The sequence below is a fragment of the Drosophila eugracilis genome, unplaced genomic scaffold (assembly GCF_018153835.1).
Source record: "Drosophila eugracilis isolate 14026-0451.02 unplaced genomic scaffold, ASM1815383v1 contig_2152, whole genome shotgun sequence".
NCBI classification, from domain to species: Eukaryota; Metazoa; Arthropoda; class Insecta; order Diptera; family Drosophilidae; genus Drosophila; species Drosophila eugracilis.
In genome coordinates this window covers 1,679,366-1,698,876 of record NW_024573036.1, presented here as the reverse complement: position 1 = coordinate 1,698,876, position 19,511 = coordinate 1,679,366, and the positions used below count along the sequence as shown (strand labels likewise).

Below are 19,511 nucleotides of genomic sequence, written 5' to 3'. Positions count from 1 at the left end.
GTTTTTCGGCCCGGGGACATCAATTAATTTAATTTCAAACGACCTCCAATCCGAACAAATAAAACCATTTTAGACAAAAGAGAAAATTTTAAAACTGCAGATAAAATATGCAAAATGTTTAAAGCAATTTAAGGATCGCAGATAGAGTTTATTGTTTAGTAAGGTCTGAAATTAAATTAGTACACAGTTTGCATAAAGCAATTACTGATTAACGAATCGAAATGCCATTAATAGTATTACCCACGGCAGAAAGTTTTAAAAACTTGCATGAATAATTTAAAAAGCTTATACCTCTGCCCTTCAAAGTTACCAATCTACCAGTTCTGGCCTTGTTTGTTGAGTCCCTCTTGTAGCCATATGTGTGTGCTCTGGAGAGTGGTCCTTCAGCTCGACTGCCAAAAAAAAAAGTGGGGAATGAGACATGTCTAAAAGGTTGTCCCTTTTTTGTGCAGATTGTTGCTTATTTCGCTCTGCGCCAATTTCAAAGGTAAACACGGGTCGCCCAGAAGTGCTTGTCAAACTGTAGTTTTGAGTATGCCTCCCCTCCTTCGAAATTGAAGTGCCCCTCGTCCTCTTGGAAGGTGACAGCAAAGAAAAGGGGAATAGTCTACGCCCTAGCACTTGTTGAAAACTCATAACAAATTTGTGTTACTTTCGGCTAAGAAGGGGTTATACGAATTCAGTAAGCTTAGTACAGAAATGGTTTAGTTTTTCCACATTCTTATGACAACGTATGGCAAGGACAATGATAGAATGAAACCAGGAAATAAAAAATACCATAATTCGGTAAGACTTTAAAGAGCCAAAATATTTGTGTATAATAGAGAGTGCGAGTAATTACATGAATTTCCCTTACTTATCTTAGAAAACGCCATAGAAAAAGAAAACCACAAGCAAAAAAGGGTGTTGGCCTTGGACCCCAATACAAAGTTTTTTAATTAACTCATGTAGCAAACGTCCCTCCCATTTTCCTCGGTTTTCCCAACCGACACTCTTTGTTTTCAAAACTGATCCGATCAGCGGCGCTTTTGAAAACACAAAAAAGCGCGAGAAAAACGCTGTAAAAAAAAGATTGAACAAAAACAAGCAGGGACCCAAAGTAATTATTGGCACATTTATGCGAGGACTCGTTTTCCTCTGCCCCCACATGATATTTTAAATATATAATTGCTCCCGAAACTGGCAACATCCCTGGCATTGCCATTGCCCCTACCCTTTCCCTGCCCCTCCTCCGAAATCCACCTAATTGCGTTGGCCCAACTCGCCCAGCTCGATAAACAAAAAATAAACAAAAGCAAGCATGGTTGGCTGATTTTTCCGGGCCTCTGGCTGGGGCATATCGTCGTATACCCCAGAAAAATACTACCGACACAAAAAACATTTGTAAAAACTTAAAAATTGCAAACACGTCTTCATTGTTTACAAAATGTTGGCCGGAAACAGGCGCTTCAGGCTCAGCTTCAGCTTCCTTTTCCCCGACTTTGTTGATTCCCCATTGTGGCTCCGCAGGGAAGCGGCCAAAAATACGAAATAAAAAAAAAACGAAAGTTTAAATTTTAATTAAATCATGTTATATAGAATGATGCACGCGGGAGTTATCCGCCAAATCGAAGAGCAGGGAAGAGGGAAAACGGAAAAGGGGGCGGCCTGGGCCACTTGGGCGCACAGTCAATGATGATGGGCTGCGATAAGCGCTCCACAGGGTCTACTCAATCGGAGAGGAGGGACCATAAAATTTGAACGCGAAATCAAGGATCCTGGGGAAGATTTAATGCACTAGAAAAATTATATGTTTATTTTTGGCGCGCCTGCCCCGCACTGTTTTATGGAGCCGCGAACATGAATTTCGATTTAATGAATGTAAATCATTTGAATATTGACATGAAGCTGTTCAGGAAGTTCAGAGGAGGGGCATTATTAAAGAGCAAGAAGCCTAAACTCACCAAAGAAAATGTAGAAAGCCTTTAAGAGAGGTGGTTTGTTTTCAAGGAGGGAGCACTGTAGTTTGCTGACATCCATAAATTCCGACATAATGAGTGTAAATCATTTAAATATTGCTCGTTTTAATATAAAACTGTTTAATATTCCTCTAAAATTTAAATAAAAACGCAAAGCTTTGGATTCAATTGGCAAACCTTTTAGAATTTTCCCCAGTTCGCCCCACCGCCAACAGAAATGATAAATGATTGGCAAATGTTTGCCGAATATTGTAGAATTTAACCAGTAATTATGGGAAGTGACTTATGCGCTGCCAGGAATACATTTATCCTCAATTTTTCACTTATTTAAACAGCAGCAGGAGAGCGCGAGAAATACCGGTGCAGGAATTTCTATACAAATTTATCCAGCTAATGCCATTGCCTCGTCATTCATTCGTTCGTTTGCAGGAGCTTCAGGACTCACAGGACCTTCGGGACATTCAGGACTTTCGGGAGCAGGAGCTACAACATCCTCGTCGTCGCTGGAAACGCAATCAACTGTTATAATTTCGTTTAAATCATCTCAAACACCTGTGCAGTCTCAAACGAATTCTGCAGCCTCCGACAATGTTGAGGATGACACGGCACCCCTGCCACTCCCACCGCCGCCACCCGGCTTCGGCACGCCCACCACGCCCCTTTTGTCGAGCAATGTGCTGAAGAAGGTCGCCAGCTTCACGGTCGAGAAGTCTTCGGCGGGCAATAATAGCTCCAATCCCCCGATTTCCAGCCCCGCCAATGATGAGGCCACCCTCCTGGCCACTCCAGTCTCTTCGGCGCTGCTGATGGCAACCCTGCCGCCCGAAATCGCCGTGGGAGTAGCAGGGGGCGTGGCCGGGGGAGCTGGTTCGCGACGCGGCTCATCTTATGTACCGGAAAAGTTAAGCTTCGCTGCATATGAAAAGTTCGAAGGTAAGTTTGCTCAAATATTCGTGTTTAAATACTCTAAAGTAAAGGGGAGGGTATGCGGAAGGTCTGCTTAAATTGATATAACCTTCCAATTTTCTTGAGATATGTGAGGTTTTTTTCCACGGAAAATATTATAATCTTATTGAAATAGTGCAAATATTAATGTAGTATTCGCCCTTTAGTATGTTATCTTGAAATTAACTCCTATGAAATCGAAATCATCATCTTTTATTCAGTTTGTAGAGAACCTTTTAGAGTATTGGCGCAGTGGTCTTGCCACCTTAAGCTGATCTTTATGCTTCAATCTGCGACTTCAGTGAAGCGATGCCAAAGGCAGGAATATCGAAAAAAAAGGGAAAAGCTGGGGGAACGGGATTTCGGCTGTGGAAATATAAAGGTAACCTCTGCGATTTCTGCGCATTTACTGTTTGCCTTTTGTGTCGTTTCTCGGGAAACATTTAATTTTATTTCCCTTTCCGTTTTCTTCCCTTTCGGTCTTTCATTTTTTCTGCTGGTGCTCCACGTTTGATTGCGTTTGTTGTTTGCTTAAAGTTAACAATTAATTTGCCTGGTTCAGCTCCAGCACACTTTCCTCGCCCTGCTTGCAATTTCCTTCTGGAAATCAGTCAAGAAAAGCAAGCCAAATCAAGTTGAATGATTGCATAATTGGGAAATTTTGTATGTAAATAGAGGAGGGGGTTAAACTTGCCAGGTTAGCATTTTCTCAAGTGTTTGAAGTGCACACTCATACTCGTACACTACATATCGGATATGTATTCCATTCAAGTTCCACCTCCTTCGCGTCCCTGAAATGTGTGGCATACTTTCGGGGGAAGACTTTAAATTCGAGTCCCAAGAGTGGAAAATCTCTGGAATTCTTGGACACGTGAGATGTGTCTGTACCACTCTGTAATTAAACGGTTTAAAGTAACTTTACGAAAATATTTCTAAGTTAATTTTTAGTCTGAACTACTTGAAGATACATATAACCTACTTTAAACTAAAAGTTTTATTGCAAAAGTTTTTAGTATCGAAAGTCTACTGTTAGTATTAATATTCTTTGCTCACATTGTTGTGCGTTCGAAAATTTCGTCTGCAAATTTCCGGCGCTCCATGAAAACTATTTCCAAAAATCCTCCCAACTCGCCCAGAAGTGGAAAGCCCGAAAAGTTCAGCTTCAAACGCATCGCGGACATTTTGGAGGCGCAGTTTTTGACACATGCCACGCCCATCGATGGGCAGCAGGCGTTGTGGGGGCAAAAAGCGCTAATTGGTAAGCTCATCGTTGTCAGCCTTGCCGCTTTTCAGCACCCGGGGATCCTGATCCTCCGCCATCATCATCACCGCCATCATCGCCCGTTGTCGTCTGTTGCAAATTAATGCAAACAAACATTTTAACGCCTCGCTGGGCAAACAAGCGAAGAAGAAGAGAGGCTGCAGCTCAGGGAGGGGGTTTGTTTTCGGGGGAAAAGAGGCAGGGTGTTGAGTGGGGCTGGTCACGCAATTTACTGTACTGGAAAAAACCCAAGGTGGCTGGCACACCCAATAATGATAAATGAAGAGATTATTATGTTTTCTATTCATAAATTTTATTACTTTTGTAAAATGTTTTCTCAAGATTGCCGAACAGATATCATATCTCAAAATCATTCGCCTTCTCTCAAATATATTCATATAGAACTAGTGATATTTCTCTCTGTGTACCTTTCGCATCTCGCGCTTTTGCCGTCGACGTCATTGTCTCTGAAGTGGCCATCAATTCTTCGTGGCTTTTGAGGAAGATGGGATGGACTGGGAAAATTTGGGAAGAACGGTGACGGGAACGGGAGATGGGGGACAACTACAGAAGCTGTTTGTCGCGACTTTTCATCAGGCAACGTCCGGCACCGTTTGCGGACCAAAAATCTGATTTATATGCCCGACAACATCACGTTCGCCTGCTTCGCTTGGATGAAGTGATTCTGGCTGGGATGAGCGCCACCATTTGGATGGGGAAGCCAACTTCAAGGAGCTCTGCCTGCTACCAAGTATAGATGACAATGTTTTTTGGTCAGAGCATAATGAAACAATATTTCGGCAAAGGGAAGTAGCTGCTATAAAGCTGACTTCCTCCTTGCTTTAAATACCCGTTAGTCGCTGGTATATTGAAGACGGAATTACAGGAAGTTATAAATAAACTTTCATTATCTTAGTTGTAATAAGACTTAGCTTGTTTTAGCGCAGTTAAGCACAATCTTTCGATATGGAGTTTCACGTTAATCACGTCAAGTATGTGTGACTAAAATCGTAAATTAAACTTAATCATAAAATCCATTTTCGTAGAGGATGGAACATACTTTAAATTAAACATATATAAATATTTTCCTGGGTAATTTTAAGTCGCTTTAACCACTTTCTTCATTGCTTCATTTTGGGTTCCGCTCTGTGGTTTTCTGGCATCGTTTCGTTCTCATCCGTTTTGTTTGTCGGAATGAAGAGAGCGGACGCCACTCTGCCGTTGATGAATGCAACGCATGCATGCGTGAGGCGCCAAAAACCGCTGCCACCCATCGCAGCACCCACTTCTAAGCCACCTTCGCCCCCAGCACCAGCCTCATCCTACTGAGAGAAAATATTGTGATGAGGAACGGTACACATATTTTGATCTGAGATTCCTTTTATAACAGCATAATGCTATTTTGACTTTTTATACAAACTGTATAGATATTCTTTTTAATTTTACTATAATTGCAAGTAGGCTATATTTTCTCTCTGTATGGTTGTTGCATTCGCCTGGCAAGCAGTTATGCAAATTTGTTGTGCGTCCTCGGTGGCGCAGTTTTCATCAAAACTCAGAGCCCGTTTGCCACAACGCCGCGATGGCGCCGGCAATAAAGGCCAAGCGCAACAACAATAGAAAACAAGGACAGTTGGGGCAGGAGCAACAAAAACGGACTCTACAAAGATACCGCCTGCTGATGAGGCCACCGATGGCCAGCTAAGCTGGCACTTCCTTCCGGTGTTCCGCCCCCAGACCGATGCCATCATCGGTATCAAAATGGCAATCCTTAGCATCAACTTTGCATGAGGCGGGTGCTAATGATCTTGTTGTCCCGATTCTGGTGATAGCGTTAGCGCAGGATAATCGATATCCTGGTAATAGAAAATAAATATTGAAACACACTTTACAGGGCCTTTAAATTGATTGATTTGCCTTACTCAATCTTCACTCAAACCGATTTAATCTATCGCTTTCCACATCATTTCGCAGACACTATCAGTCAGTTTTTCCACTATCTAAAGTCTCACTCAACTTGTTCTTAGGCTATTAAAAGATAAAGCCAATCAAAAACCAAAACAAATTTGCAGAACTTTGGGAAAAGGAAAAAACGTTTGAATCAGTTTAATTTATGTTGAAATTTAACCCCGATGATTAAGGAAATAATGACGTACTTTTTCAGTTCTTTGAGTTAGTAAATTTAGAAAAATGATTCAATGGAGAGCGAAATGAAAACCTATCAAAAATAACCATGACTGATAAAGCATTCGACCTTCTCAGGGCCAAATAATAATGTTCCTCTATTTGACTAGTTTTCTCTCTCTACAACTGCAGTCTTATCAGTACACAGACAGAAATCAATTTAATCAGTAATATCTTCCAGAAAAGTTTATAACACTTTTATGTGACTTTAAATATTTATACGATTAAACCAATTATTTCGACGTAAAGGACTAGAAAAGAAATTATAAATTAGAAATGTCAAATTTTATTATAAATATTTATATTTTCTCTCAGTACCGTAGCTAGCTGAGAGTGCCGCAAATGTCATTTTCAAGGCGTTGATAATGTTGATAAGTTTTGACAACATTTCAATTTTTCGCGGCAATCGAAAGGCACACCAGCGAATTGGCGTAGGCAGTTTTAATTTGTTATTACACAGAGAAAGTCAACTGGGTCTGTCGACCTAGAGGAGAATATATATACTATATATGTATAGTGCCCTGAGCAAACTTTGGTGTTCTCTGCTGGCGAAGCAGCCATCGAAGGAATTGGACTTCGAATTTGCATCTGAAGGGAAAGCCCATCCATTGGCTCTGCAATGGAATTCCCAGGAGGATGTTGCCCAGCTCCGACCACATTATCTCCAGCTAATGTCATTGGCCGCCCGGCGGGCGCAGAAAACTCGATTTTCTAGGGGAAAGTCGGAGAAAGAGGAGGCACCTGATGTTGGAGGAATTAGCCTACGGATCCACAGGATACGCGTTGACCTGCTCGAGATCCCGACCTCTGACCAACAACATCTGCTCCTGCTGCTCCAGCAAACTGATTCCCACTCACACGCTGACAGCCAGCGTAAGTTTGTTTCTTTTCTTGCTGGTTTTGAGTCTGCAAAAAGTTTGTTTCGGTATTTGGTTTGATGAGGAAGTCCTTTTGTTAGAGGAAGAAGCATTTCTTCAAGATCTGTATTTTACCATATTGAAGAAAATATCTATATATATATATTGGATGGCTTAACTCTGATCTTAGCATAAAACATTTCTAATTACCAAAATTGAATCAAAGATCTGTAAACCGTGCTCCCCCCAACTCTGATCACTCTTTTTTAATTAACAGGGGTTTCTTTGGCTATCTTATCGGAGTATTAGTCATGCGACTTTATGACATATAGTCAAAAAGACAAATGGTTAAGTGGACTTATGAATTCATTCACAAGTATTTGTTAACTATAAATGTGGGAACAGCTTTTATAATTGAGCTGTTAAGAGATAAATTAATAATGTAAGAACGATATAATTTTCAGAAGAGTATCTGCTTTGTGTCTCAATCGATAAGGATTATTTCCCGACCAGTTTGTTGTCTGTCTTTCACCCCAGAGAATTATTTATTCCACATTTTTTAGGGTTCTCCACTTGGGAGTTGAATCACCCCAAGCGTCTCCCACCCATAAATCTCTCCGCTTAGTGGCTACAAGTTTTCTTTTACTTTTCGGAAAACGGGAGAGGGAGAACCAGTGAATAAGTGGACCAGCTGTGATCAAAGTTGTTTCATTCAGTTACAAATGTTTTTGTTGCAGGTCAAATGCTGATGAAATGGCTAATCTCAACGATGCAGAGCAACCCGAAGAGTTCCTACAGCGACGCCAACCAGGAATTATTCAATACTCTAGCTCTGCAGTTCTGCAACAATCTCAAATATGTCGGCGTCCTCAAGCAGATCTCCAACGAGCACTTGGATTGCGGATTTAGCGTGAGTTCAATGCACTTTTATTCCCCGGAAATTGGTCATCTCTTTCGGGGGGAGGGGCTCCTAACTGAAGGGTATTAACGGGGCGGAAGTTGCCACGGCTCTGCAGGAAATGATGACAGCGCGTTGGGCGGTGAGCTTGGGCTGGGGAAAGGACGAACCGTCTGAGTGAAGGGTTGGCGAAGGGGCAGCTAAACCAACTTTCAAGTCATTAGCGTTTCAGGAAAAACTATTGATAATGACTGTCGCATCAGCACTGGTCAAAAAGTCGTAATTTTTTTGGTTTCATATTAAATATTGATTAACTGTAAGTTAAAACATCCTTTTTTACTAGAAAACCTTAAATAGTAATTTTGAATATGAAAAACATTCCCAAACAAGTTTAAAATTTGATAATCTGTGACTTTCGACAGCCTAATCGTGTCTAATTTTACCAGTGCTCTGCCGGTCCGGATTTAGCCCGAGGCCTGCTGGGCGCAAGGACCTTCAACTTATGGCCTCTCTGCATAATGTTACTCATACGCAGCGTTGTCCAACGTCCAACGCTCCTGCTCGTCGAAGTTCCTGCGAAAAGTTGTGCAAAACTGAACCGCAAAGTTGTGCCCGGAAATTAGCAATTCCATTGCGAAAAAAAAATAAAATAAAAGGGGAGACCAAGCCTTCGTTGCACTTTCATTTAACCGAGCTACAGCGGTTGTCCATCTAACCCTGGCCCCACCCCTTGCTCCGCTTTCGCCCCCGCCAGCAAGTGTCAGAACTTGTTAAAACTTTACAGTCGGCAGCCGTCAACTATCAAAAGCCAAGTTCTCTTTGCCTGCATTAACAATTTTACGCTTTCGCTGTTGATTTCGTTGTTTTGCTGCATGCGAAATTATGAAACCCAAGCTGGACACTGCAAGAAAATGTTGAGTATAAAATGAAGAGGTCTAAGATTTTGATAAACTACGATATGAGAAAAGGAAACATGACTATTTCTGACTACCAGTGCTAGGTACTTTTGAATACCCTAAGTATCCTGTTAAGTCCAGTATTTTTTGTTGTCAAACTATCTACAACTTTTTCTCCGAGTGCATGAAAGCTGAAACCTCTAATATCAGCCTGCTAAAATGCCAGTTTCCTTTTCATCCACTCGTTCTTTGTCCAACTCTTTGGCCACCATCTGGTGATGGTCATCTTCATCTGCCGGGCCTAATGGACTCCTTAATAGTTGGCTATATCATCGGGTACAGTTTAGCCGGGCATTTACCATTTACCATTTAGCATTTAGCACTGCTCTTGACCAGAAAGCTAAATAAACAAGCAGTTTGGGAAAAAGGCGGAAGGCTTTAATTGGCCTGTAGAAAAAGGCCAAGAAGCTGGCCTCGTTTCCATTTCGGGGGCTGTAAACCGAGACCCAGTTAAGTGTTATTAGACAGGCGACAGCGGGAACAACAGAAATAACGACAACAACAAACAGGGAACAACCAACAAACAACAACCAACAACGTACAACAACCAAAAGCCACCGCAAATAATGAAGCACTAGATATAGCCCTCAAATTAGTTTAGGCCAAAAGTTTTAGCCACATCAGCTTAACCTCAAATCCCAGAGAGGCCCAAACACAAGCGCATATAGCCGAGAAAGGGGCGGTGGCAAGGGATGAGGGCAGCAGACGACACCGTTAAGTGATTTTCTATGTGATGATACTTGAGCTCAAGATTATGATATCACGAATTCCTTCAACTGGCTGCCAAGTATATATATACATACATATTCCTATATATATATCTATGTCTGACGATGTCTCTGAAATTTGTTCGAACTTTTTGGGCAACAGGCCAGTTCACAGGGGAGCGAAAGAGACGGACAGGCTGTGTCAAAGGTTCGTTGTTCGACTTTGACTTTAGTTGGTGTTTTATTCGTACAGTACTTAATCGCTATATGAGGTGAAAGTGAGGAGTTTTTTTTAACAAAAAATACTTACAGAATATAGAGGTGGCTCAGAAAAACAAATAGGTTCTGAAATAGGCAATGACAAGGATTCTTTTTTCCATAGTTTCTACTGTAGTAAGTTTATACACATTCCTGGAGGACTTAGAATATCCCAGGGATTACTGTACCCTTACATCTTATTTTTTATGCCGCAGTCCCTTCTGTTTCTTCGTGTTATTGTTGCTGCAGCTCATTGAAAGTTTGTGCGTTTTTATTACTCGGAGTCGGAGTCGAAAGTTTTCCCTTCCCGGCCCCATCGACTGGCATTATTCTTTGGGTTCCGCCGGAATAAACGAAACTTTGATGCAGAAATGAGCAAACTGGATTTCAATGTGCAATGTAACTGCTAAGTTCGTGTCTATTGGTTTGTCAGTCTGCGTGTGTATGCGTACGCGTGTTCGATTGTTGTTCAACTTAGTATCTTTCATATACATACTCTGTATATATAGGGGAATGTATCAAGTGGCTGATGGGATTAGATTGAATAGAAACCGATGATGTTGTTGTTAATTAAGTGGGAATTGGGAAATAACCGAGTTAGAAAACTGGCCGAAATTGTGTTATAATCACTTATTAAGTGCTGAAACGGAGTGTGTAACAAAATGTTATTTTGTTTAATCCCCTTAAAGCATTTACATGTTAGGCATTTAAAATTAAGTAGGACCTTGAATTGATCCAATATTTATTTTAATATTATATTGATAGACAGCCAAAATGACGAATGGAAATATTCAGTTTTTTTAATCAAATAATTGTTGCCATGGCAATTCGCCAGTTACATTTCCAACCAATTTTCACCCTTTTCCCATTTACCACCATTGCACTTAGCATTTTTCGTTATTTTGCTTACCTTCATGTGGTCTCTTATGGCTACTTTTCTTTTTGGTTTCGGTTTTCTGGGAGCAGTGGGTAGTACTCCAGTTACTTGTGGGTTCCTTGGGTTACTCCGGTCTGCCTGGGCTCTTTAAAATGTGCAAACAACATGCAAATCGCTCGCAAACACTTGTGCACAAATGGTGTAAAGTGCGATAAACTTGACTCTGCCGCACTCCCACCGCCCTCTGTTAGGATAAACCCCCTCACGAGCTATATCCCCCATATACCGTGTGTGTGTGTGTTCAGCTACGAAATCAGCCATCAGGACAGGCTGTTGCACTTGATTTGCATTTGTCAAGTTCCCAGATCTTTGACTGATTAGCGCTCACTCCTGAATGTGTGGGTGTGTATGCATGACTATCCCAGCACCACTTGTTAACGGCATAATTAAATCCCAATTTTAATTGCATTTGTCATAGTTAAGATACTAGTTTAGGGGTCATCTATGCAGAAGACTTTAAAGCATTCTTTCTGGCAAGAATCAATATGACTTTGATGAAAACTCAAACTTATTTTTATCTAAGCATTTACTTTTAGAAGAGAAAAAGTTAAGCAGATTGTTTCTTGTCTCCATTTTCCTTTAAGACCTGACAACGAGAAAATACAATTCCCACAGTGGGACTGAAAAGTCAACGGCGACATGCACCATCAAAATCAAAGAGTTTTGCATGCTGGGAAGATACAAGAGCATTGCAGAAAATAAAGTGAACTTAGGAAAACTTAGGTGCTTTTAAGCTTTCTCGCTTGTCGCACACTGGAGACTACTTGCCGTCTCTTTCCCTACACTTCTTACTGTCCTTTTCCTTTATTTTTGTCCCACTCGACTGGCAATTAGAAGTTATTGGATGTATATAAAGGGAATAGTCACAATGGTGTGTTTACATAATTGGTTTTAAAAATTGAAAGAAGAGATGCCTCTTGATATATGACTTAGAATTCATTTCCAAAACTAGTTTGACTTTATTTTTGTAACCCTCAGCCCTATGAGATGTACCAATGGACGCACACGGAGCAGCCGACGACTTCGCTGCCTTTGACCCCCGGAAAACTGGATAAGGTGGCGGCTTGGCCATTTTCCAGCACACCATCAGGAACTCGAGCCCTGGACTCGGCTTCCTTGGGATGCCTGGGAGCAGGTGCAATTGGAGGATCACTGGCAACGATTGCCACTGGGTCCACTGCAACGTCGGATAATCAGAAAACCCTGCAGCAGATCCTCAAGAAGCGTCTCCTCAACTGCTCAACCTTAGCCGAAGTTCATGCGGTTGTAAATGAGCTGCTGAGCAGTGTGGACGAACCACCGCGTCGTCCTTCGAAGAGATGTGTGAATCTCACGGACCTGTTAAATGCCAGTGAGGCAACAGTTTATGAATACAACAAATCGGGAGTGGAGGGTGGCTTAAGGAGCTTCGCGGATGCGGAAACTCAAACGGAAAATGAGAAGATGGATTGCGAGGGAGCATGCAAATGCGGTCAATCCTTGAAGGAAATTTCCGATGAGGAACACTCAAAGCAAAATGAGGAAAATAAGGAAAAGGCACCTGCCCTTGCTCCACCTCCCCCTCCGCCTCCTCCACCGCCACCCGCCTTTGGAGCACCTCCACCACCTCCTCTTCCACCCCTAGCTAAAACTGGGGCACCACCACCTCCGCCACCTCCTCCTCCTGTCAGTGGTGCTGGTCCACCTCCTCCTCCACCCGCTCCCGTCGATGGAGGCGGTGCAATACCTCCTCCTCCGCCACCCATGAATGCGTCCGCCTCAAAGACGCCGATCTCACCCGCCCCACTTCCTGATCCCGCCGAAGGCAATTGGTTCCATCGCACAAATAGTAAGTTCCCAATTAACTTATGATTAATTTTTTAATAATTTCATATCAACTTTATTCCAGCGATGCGAAAAAGCGCCGTTAACCCGCCGAAGCCGATGCGCCCTTTATATTGGACGCGGATCGTCACGAGTGCCCCGCCTGCGCCTCGCCCCCCATCGGTGGCTAATTCCACGGACAGTACTGAAAACAGCGGAAGTTCCCCGGACGAACCTCCGGCTGCAAACGGCGGAGAAGTCCCCGCCCGCTGCACCACCTACAAAGGAAATTTGGACGGAAATCGAGGAGACCCCGCTGGATAATATCGATGAGTTTACGGAGCTGTTTTCCCGCCAAGCAATGGCTCCCGTTAGCAAGCCCAAGGAACTAAAGTCAAGCGAGCCAAGTCCATCAAAGTCCTTGACCCGGAGAGATCCCGAAATGTGGGCATTATCTGGAGGAGTCTGCATGTGCCGTCCAGCGAAATCGAGCATGCTATATACCATATAGACACATCGGTAGTCAGCTTGGAGGCCCTACAGCACATGAGCAACATCCAGGCGACGGAGGATGAGTTGCAGAGGATCAAAGAGGCAGCAGGCGGGGATATTCCCCTCGATCATCCCGAGCAATTTCTCCTGGATATCTCTTTGATATCCATGGCCAGCGAGAGAATCTCCTGTATTGTCTTCCAAGCGGAGTTCGAAGAGTCCGTAACTTTGTTGGTTCGAAAGCTGGAAACTCTATCCCAGCTTTCGCAGCAACTGATCGAAAGCGAGGATCTGAAGCTGGTCTTCTCCATAATTCTTACCCTGGGAAACTATATGAACGGCGGAAATCGACAGCGGGGACAAGCCGATGGCTTCAATCTGGATATTTTGGGAAAGCTCAAGGATGTCAAGTCAAAGGAATCGCACACCACCCTGCTCCATTTCATAGTTCGCACCTATATCGCGCATCGGAGAAAGGAGGGAGTGCATCCTCTGGAGATCCGACTGCCTATTCCAGAACCAGCGGATGTAGAAAGAGCTGCCCAAATGGATTTCGAGGAGGTGCAGCAGCAGATCTTTGATCTCAATAAGAAGTTTTTGGGTGAGTCTACAGATTTTATTTCTTTATGAATATTTTAAATATAAATTTATTTCCTTTTAGGTTGTAAGAGAACCACCGCCAAAGTTTTGTCTGCTTCCCGCCCGGAAATCATGGAGCCGTTCAAGTCTAAAATGGAGGAGTTCATGGAGGGAGCGGACAAGTCGATGGCCAAGCTCCACCAATCTCTCGAGGAGTGTCGCGAGTTGTTCTTGGAGACAATGAGGTTTTATCACTTTTCGCCCAAGGCCTGCACCCTGACCTTGGCCCAGTGTACACCCGATCAGTTTTTCGAGTACTGGACTAACTTCACCAATGACTTCAAGGATATTTGGAAGAAGGAGATTACCAGTCTCTTGAATGAACTGTAAGGAAATCTAAATTAAATACACTAGTATAACATGGTTAATGGTTTATCTTGTATTTCCAGGATGAAGAAATCGAAGCAGGCCCAAATTGAGTCCCGTCGCAACGTATCCACCAAGGTGGAAAAGTCCGGACGGATTTCTCTGAAGGAGCGCATGCTGTTGAGGCGCAGCAAAAACTAGTTAGTTAGCTATAAACAACACCCCTATAATATATTTTTTATTTCTAGTTGCTTTTTATTACACTATTGCTAAGCAAATTCTCGTTACATGGATTCATTCTCCACTAATTGTTAGGTTACACAATTGTATAAAAACTTTAAACGCAGGCGTGGCTCTAAAAATAAAATGTCCTTGCTATTGTGATCATAATTTTACTGGTCTGATCTGCTTTTTCTCTATAATTTACTGAAGAATAATTTTTGCTTGTGATTATATGGGTGTGCTTATAAAAAATAAAATATATTAAATGATTATAGAAATAATTCGCATTCAAATTTATTGCCTTCAATCTACCATCGATACTATCGAAAGTGCCAATCCACTGACAGTTCTAGCAAACAGCTGATAATTAAAAAAGCATGATGTGATATCGATTACACGATACACCTGCGTTCGCTATCTGGCAACGCCAAGCAGCTGATTGTACACAAAACAAATCAACAAAATCTAAAAATTTCTCAAATTTGCGATTTTGAAATTGCATAGCTTAAACCACACAAAATGCACCGATCCCATCCGAGTATTAGTCGCCGCAAGCACTTGATGAAGGAGATGATGGAGGACGACTACGCTTTGCCTACGGAAAACCAGCAAATTGTGCGGGTGGTCAGCAGCCGGGGAAACAATCTCCACGAGGTGGAAACTGCGAAGATCGAAGAAAACTTTCTTGGTAAGTGTAAAAAAATATGACTGGTTATTAATAGAATATTAAAATACTCAAAACCTTTTCAGTTTCGATGCCCAACAAATTCCGTAAGAGCATGTGGGTGAAAAGGGGCGACTTCCTTTTAATCGAACCGATTGAAGAGGGCGACAAAGTCAAAGCTGAAATTTGCAAAATACTTACCCCTGAGCATATCAAGGAATACACAAAAGCTGGAGTTTGGCCAGATAAATTTACCAAAAAACCTTCCCAGGAGGAATCATCCAACCAAAATCACGATGATTCCGACTTCGAAGATGACCTCCTGCCCAACACCAATCGTCCTGTAAATCAAGAATCCTCCTGTGACGAGGAAGATGAGGAAACATCCAGCGACGAAGACTGAAATTCCCATAAAAAGTACAAAAATTCAACCATGTAGTTAAGATTTTTTTAAAATTTTGTCCTGCGTTTAACAAGAAATAATTAAAAACTGTTATTGCTGATGTCATTGGAAGATATTTTTAAAAGTTAGAAATGGGTAGGAAAGAAGTAAATAATAATTTCCCAAAATCAGAAGATTAACGGTTGTGTTTTACAAAAATTTGTATTTACTTTTTTCATTAATCTCCCTCACTACATATCAATAATGTAACAAAAAATCGTGTTTGTGGCCTGCTGCTACTTTTAAGTTGTAACCGATCTAGAAATTTTTGCAAAAGCTACACAAAAGCCTACGGGAGGAATTAATAAGCGCTGAGACCCATCCTTAAAGCGTTTATACTCCTCATTTATTAACTGGGATTTTTCATGCATCTTGTTCAAGATGAGCCAAGTCCTCGGTTTCCTTAAGATCGACATCGTTCAGCTCATCGATTTTGGGGCAAGCCAACGTTTCGTGCTTGGATTCCAGGGCCAATGTCGAGGGTCTGGTTTTGGTAAAGGGAAAATTGGTGAGGTCCTCGATTTGGGGTGTGTGTACGGCTATCAAGTCCGTTTGAGTGGAGCTACAATCAATTATCTCGGCCTGTTTTTTAATAGCGTCCTGTGGCAGATTACACACCATAGTGAGGCAATTGACGATGGTTCCAATCGAGCTCTGTAGCATTTGCACCTGGTCGGTGAGCATGGTGCATCTTTTGGCCAAATCATTGACCACGGCGGCAGAATTCTGATCGAGGCTCAAATGGCCAGAGCCTCCTCCGTTAGAATCCTCGCCCTGTTCCGTAGCCGCAGGTATACCCTTCGGATCCACCTCCATGGTGGACACCTTTTTCCATAGCGCATTGATAGCCTGCATCTGCAGCTGCTGGATCTTGCGCTCGTTCTCGAGTTGAGCCTTGGTCAATAGCATGTCCTTGCCGAGTTGTCTGGAGGATAAGGAATTAATTTCGTTTTAAAATTGTGATTAGATTATGATTCAGAAAAACCTACTCAATATACTCCTGAGTGCGTCGTCGCTGCAAGCGCTCGGCTATATCCTTATTGGTCTTCTTGCGTGTGTGATATCCTCTCCACATTTTTTGTATGGTAACTGCCGAGGATTCCGTCACGTGCTCGATCAACCGATCCCCACAGTTCAGACTGTTGTCTACCTGCTGCTTTAGTTGTTCTTGTTGCATCTGTTGCTGCTTTTGGGCAGCCATCTTCCTGATTGCCTTTAGTTTCTCGGTGTTGATCTGCTCGCCATCGTCATCGGTGCTAAAGCCACCGGCATCCACCATTACTGCCGACGTCTGCAACTTTTCCTGCTGCTGCTGCACTTTATCGCATTTGGTGGCCATCCTCCGCGGACTGCTAGTTGGACTCTGGTTCCTCTTTAGCTGCGGGCTTCGCACTCTCGGTAAGTTCAGTTTGTTGTCTGTACAGTAAAAAAAAACGTCTATGAGTAAGAGTGTGACGTGAAGTTTTTGTGTATTGTGAAGTCTAAACTTTCTACTACTGGCCACCTTTGTTCTTGTTGCCCTTGGATTTGTGCAGTTGCGAGTTCAGAGCGGTAACCGTAACCCTTTGAGCTACGGCGGCGGGACAAACATCCGGACTCATTAGGGTCTCCGGAACAGGGACCATCTTCGAGGCTGCCGCCAAGGGACCGCCAGAAGGAGTTTGACTGATGAATGTTTGATCTGGAAAACAGTGGGTTTTAGGACGGATTACAATATAATTTAAGGTAACTTACCATTGTAAGGATTTGGTGTTATATTTCTTGGAGTGGACTCCGTGGAATTGTATGTCTTGGTGGTCACACTGCTGGACATTCCGCTGCCAGCTAGCGAGAAGCCGTCGCCATCGTTCTTGATATTTTCAATCAGCGAAATGCTCATCTGCAGCGAATGATTCGCAGATCCGTTGTCGCTGACGACGCTGTTGTTGCTGCTGTTCCCATGATAACTATTCGCCATAGATTCCGGTGATCCCTGGCGCCCGCTCAAACGGGAGACTAAAAGTTTAAAATGTGGTTTTAAATCTGATTTTATAGAAATATAAATGCAAATGTAATAGCTCACATCTAGGCGACTGAATGCGACTTGTGGGCTTCTTGCGATGGGATGAGGGCGAAGTGCTGGCAGAACTATTTGCATTATCCATAATCTCCTCCTGCAGCTGCCGCTGATGGTGTTGCGCCTTACTAAGAATCAAGCGCAGTTTCCTATCGTTTTCGTTCTCAAGGGCTTTTCCCACCAGCGGGCACATCGAACTGAGATATTTCGCCAAGCCCTGCTGTTCACCCACTCTAAATTGGCGACCACGTCCTTGGCTGTAAAGCCACTCCGCCTTTAGACTTTCGATGGGATCTACCACATAGCCGTCGATGTACTTTAGACTCATGCACCAATTCAAAACGAAGGGTCGGTAGTCAAAGCCACTATAAATTTTAAGCCACAGAATAAGTATATATAACTAAATTGCCAGAAAGACCTTAGAAATACTCACTCCAAGCTGTTGGTCATGATCACACAGGGATTATCCGCAATGGAGATGCTAAGCAGACTACTCAGATGTGACAGCGTGCAGATCTCGTTGAGATCGTTGATGCTGTTCTTGGCCAGCGTCAGGGTTTCCAGAGAGGTGGGCAAATACTTATCGCACTGCCTGAGGTGCGTCAAGCGATTTCCGTGCAAGTAGAGCTCCTTAAGATTGCGCAAAAAGGACATATCCGAAATGCTGCCAATGCTGTTGTCGGCCAGATTCAGGGACTCCAGATTAACATTCATGTTTAGGTGCTCGATGGTCTTGACGTTATTCCCTTCCAGGTTTAATACGCGAAGATGGATGCACTCTTTAAGACCTTCGATGGAGAGTATGCCATTGAAGGAGAGGTTCAGTTCACGGAGGCAGTGCAGTCTGCAGACGCCATACATCCGCAGCAATTGATTCCTGGCCAAGGAGAGCTATAAGAGGAGAATTTTTTATTATTTAAGAGATAAGATTTGGGATGACTTTCGGGTAGTCACAGTTTCAATCTTATGGTACGAGTCTATGTTGTCGATCTTTTGCAGTTCGTTCTCATCCAGGATGAGCTGCCGTATGCTGTGCGCATCGTCCTGCTTGGGCACCTTCTTCAGCTTCTTCTTGGACAAGTCCAGGATGTGTTTTTCTTCCCCACTTTCGTCACCTGTTAGGAATATTAAAAATATATCGTCACTAAGCTTTTCATAAAAAGGCATTTACTAATCGAACCCATTAAAGTAAATGTCATGCAATTACTTTAAAATTATATAATAGTCTTAATTTGTAATAAATTAGCTTTTAATGTAATTTTTCTTAGAAAAACAAAAATGTATATCGCTAATTTCCATATTGCAAAACTTCTAATTGGAAAATTATCACATAATCGAAGTTCCACATTATACATTGTTACAAAATTGATGACTTCATCGGGGGCAGGAATTTTCAGGAGGCGGGAGGAGAGGTTAAGGCGCAGGTGCGTCCTTTTCAGCCAGGACCTTTAACACACCACAGCCCCTTAACCCAAGGTATCCCACTCCCCAAAAGTAGACTGCAAATTCCCATACAGTCCCTACAAAATTCTTGCTTTAAAAACGTAAACATAAAATGAAATCAAGCCCCCTTTATACGGAAATCGATTCTTACCACTCATTTTCCTGATTAGCAGGCCGAATTCCAGTACTTCTTACCACACTTTTTTATTGTATTCAAGATATCTGGTATTTAGCGAAAAATCAATGGGAGACTTCTTTTTTTCGCTGTTATATTGCCAATTCCTGAGTTTTCCTGTGCAAGTATTTCGATCCTATTCCCTTGGTAGACTTCCAATTTTATAACTCAGTCCACGCCATGGTCTTAAATTTAGTTTTTAGTTCAGCGCTATGAATTTTTGTTTATTATTATTTTACTATATCTATCGATACTACAAGGCGTGATGTCGTTATCGGCATCTTGATTGTTTTAAGGTAATCGCGCTA

The 19,511-nt window shown here is 42.6% G+C and overlaps 3 protein-coding genes across 3 annotated transcripts in view; 2 read left to right on the top strand and 1 right to left on the bottom strand.

The window, feature by feature from the left end:
- LOC108110933 (protein cappuccino) overlaps window positions 1–14,591 on the top strand; it is a 31,605-nt gene extending 17,014 nt beyond the window's left edge. Inside the window, 8 exon segments of the mRNA XM_017220217.2 lie at window positions 2,388–2,891; window positions 7,943–8,115; window positions 11,940–12,789; window positions 12,850–13,022; window positions 13,024–13,150; window positions 13,153–13,857; window positions 13,918–14,221; window positions 14,285–14,591. Of these exon segments, the coding sequence (XP_017075706.2) occupies window positions 2,388–2,891; window positions 7,943–8,115; window positions 11,940–12,789; window positions 12,850–13,022; window positions 13,024–13,150; window positions 13,153–13,857; window positions 13,918–14,221; window positions 14,285–14,402 (2,954 nt within the window). The 3' untranslated portion in view covers window positions 14,403–14,591.
- Window positions 14,592–14,823: 232 nt separating this feature from the next.
- LOC108110553 (probable RNA-binding protein EIF1AD) lies at window positions 14,824–15,595 on the top strand. Its single transcript, XM_017219642.2, has 2 exons — window positions 14,824–15,111; window positions 15,174–15,595. The coding sequence occupies exons 1-2, from the start codon at window positions 14,943–14,945 to the stop codon at window positions 15,488–15,490; spliced, it is 486 nt and encodes a 161-aa protein (XP_017075131.1). The 5' UTR covers window positions 14,824–14,942; the 3' UTR covers window positions 15,491–15,595.
- Window positions 15,596–15,672: 77 nt separating this feature from the next.
- LOC108110925 (centrosomal protein of 97 kDa) lies at window positions 15,673–19,492 on the bottom strand. The gene is made up of 8 exons (XM_017220204.2): window positions 19,180–19,492; window positions 18,540–18,700; window positions 18,019–18,476; window positions 17,592–17,950; window positions 17,264–17,524; window positions 17,034–17,210; window positions 16,519–16,945; window positions 15,673–16,454 (listed from the first exon to the last, which is right to left on the bottom strand). The coding sequence occupies exons 1-8, from the start codon at window positions 19,184–19,186 to the stop codon at window positions 15,893–15,895; spliced, it is 2,412 nt and encodes an 803-aa protein (XP_017075693.1). The 5' UTR covers window positions 19,187–19,492; the 3' UTR covers window positions 15,673–15,892.
- Between the last annotated feature and the right edge of the window lie 19 nt (window positions 19,493–19,511).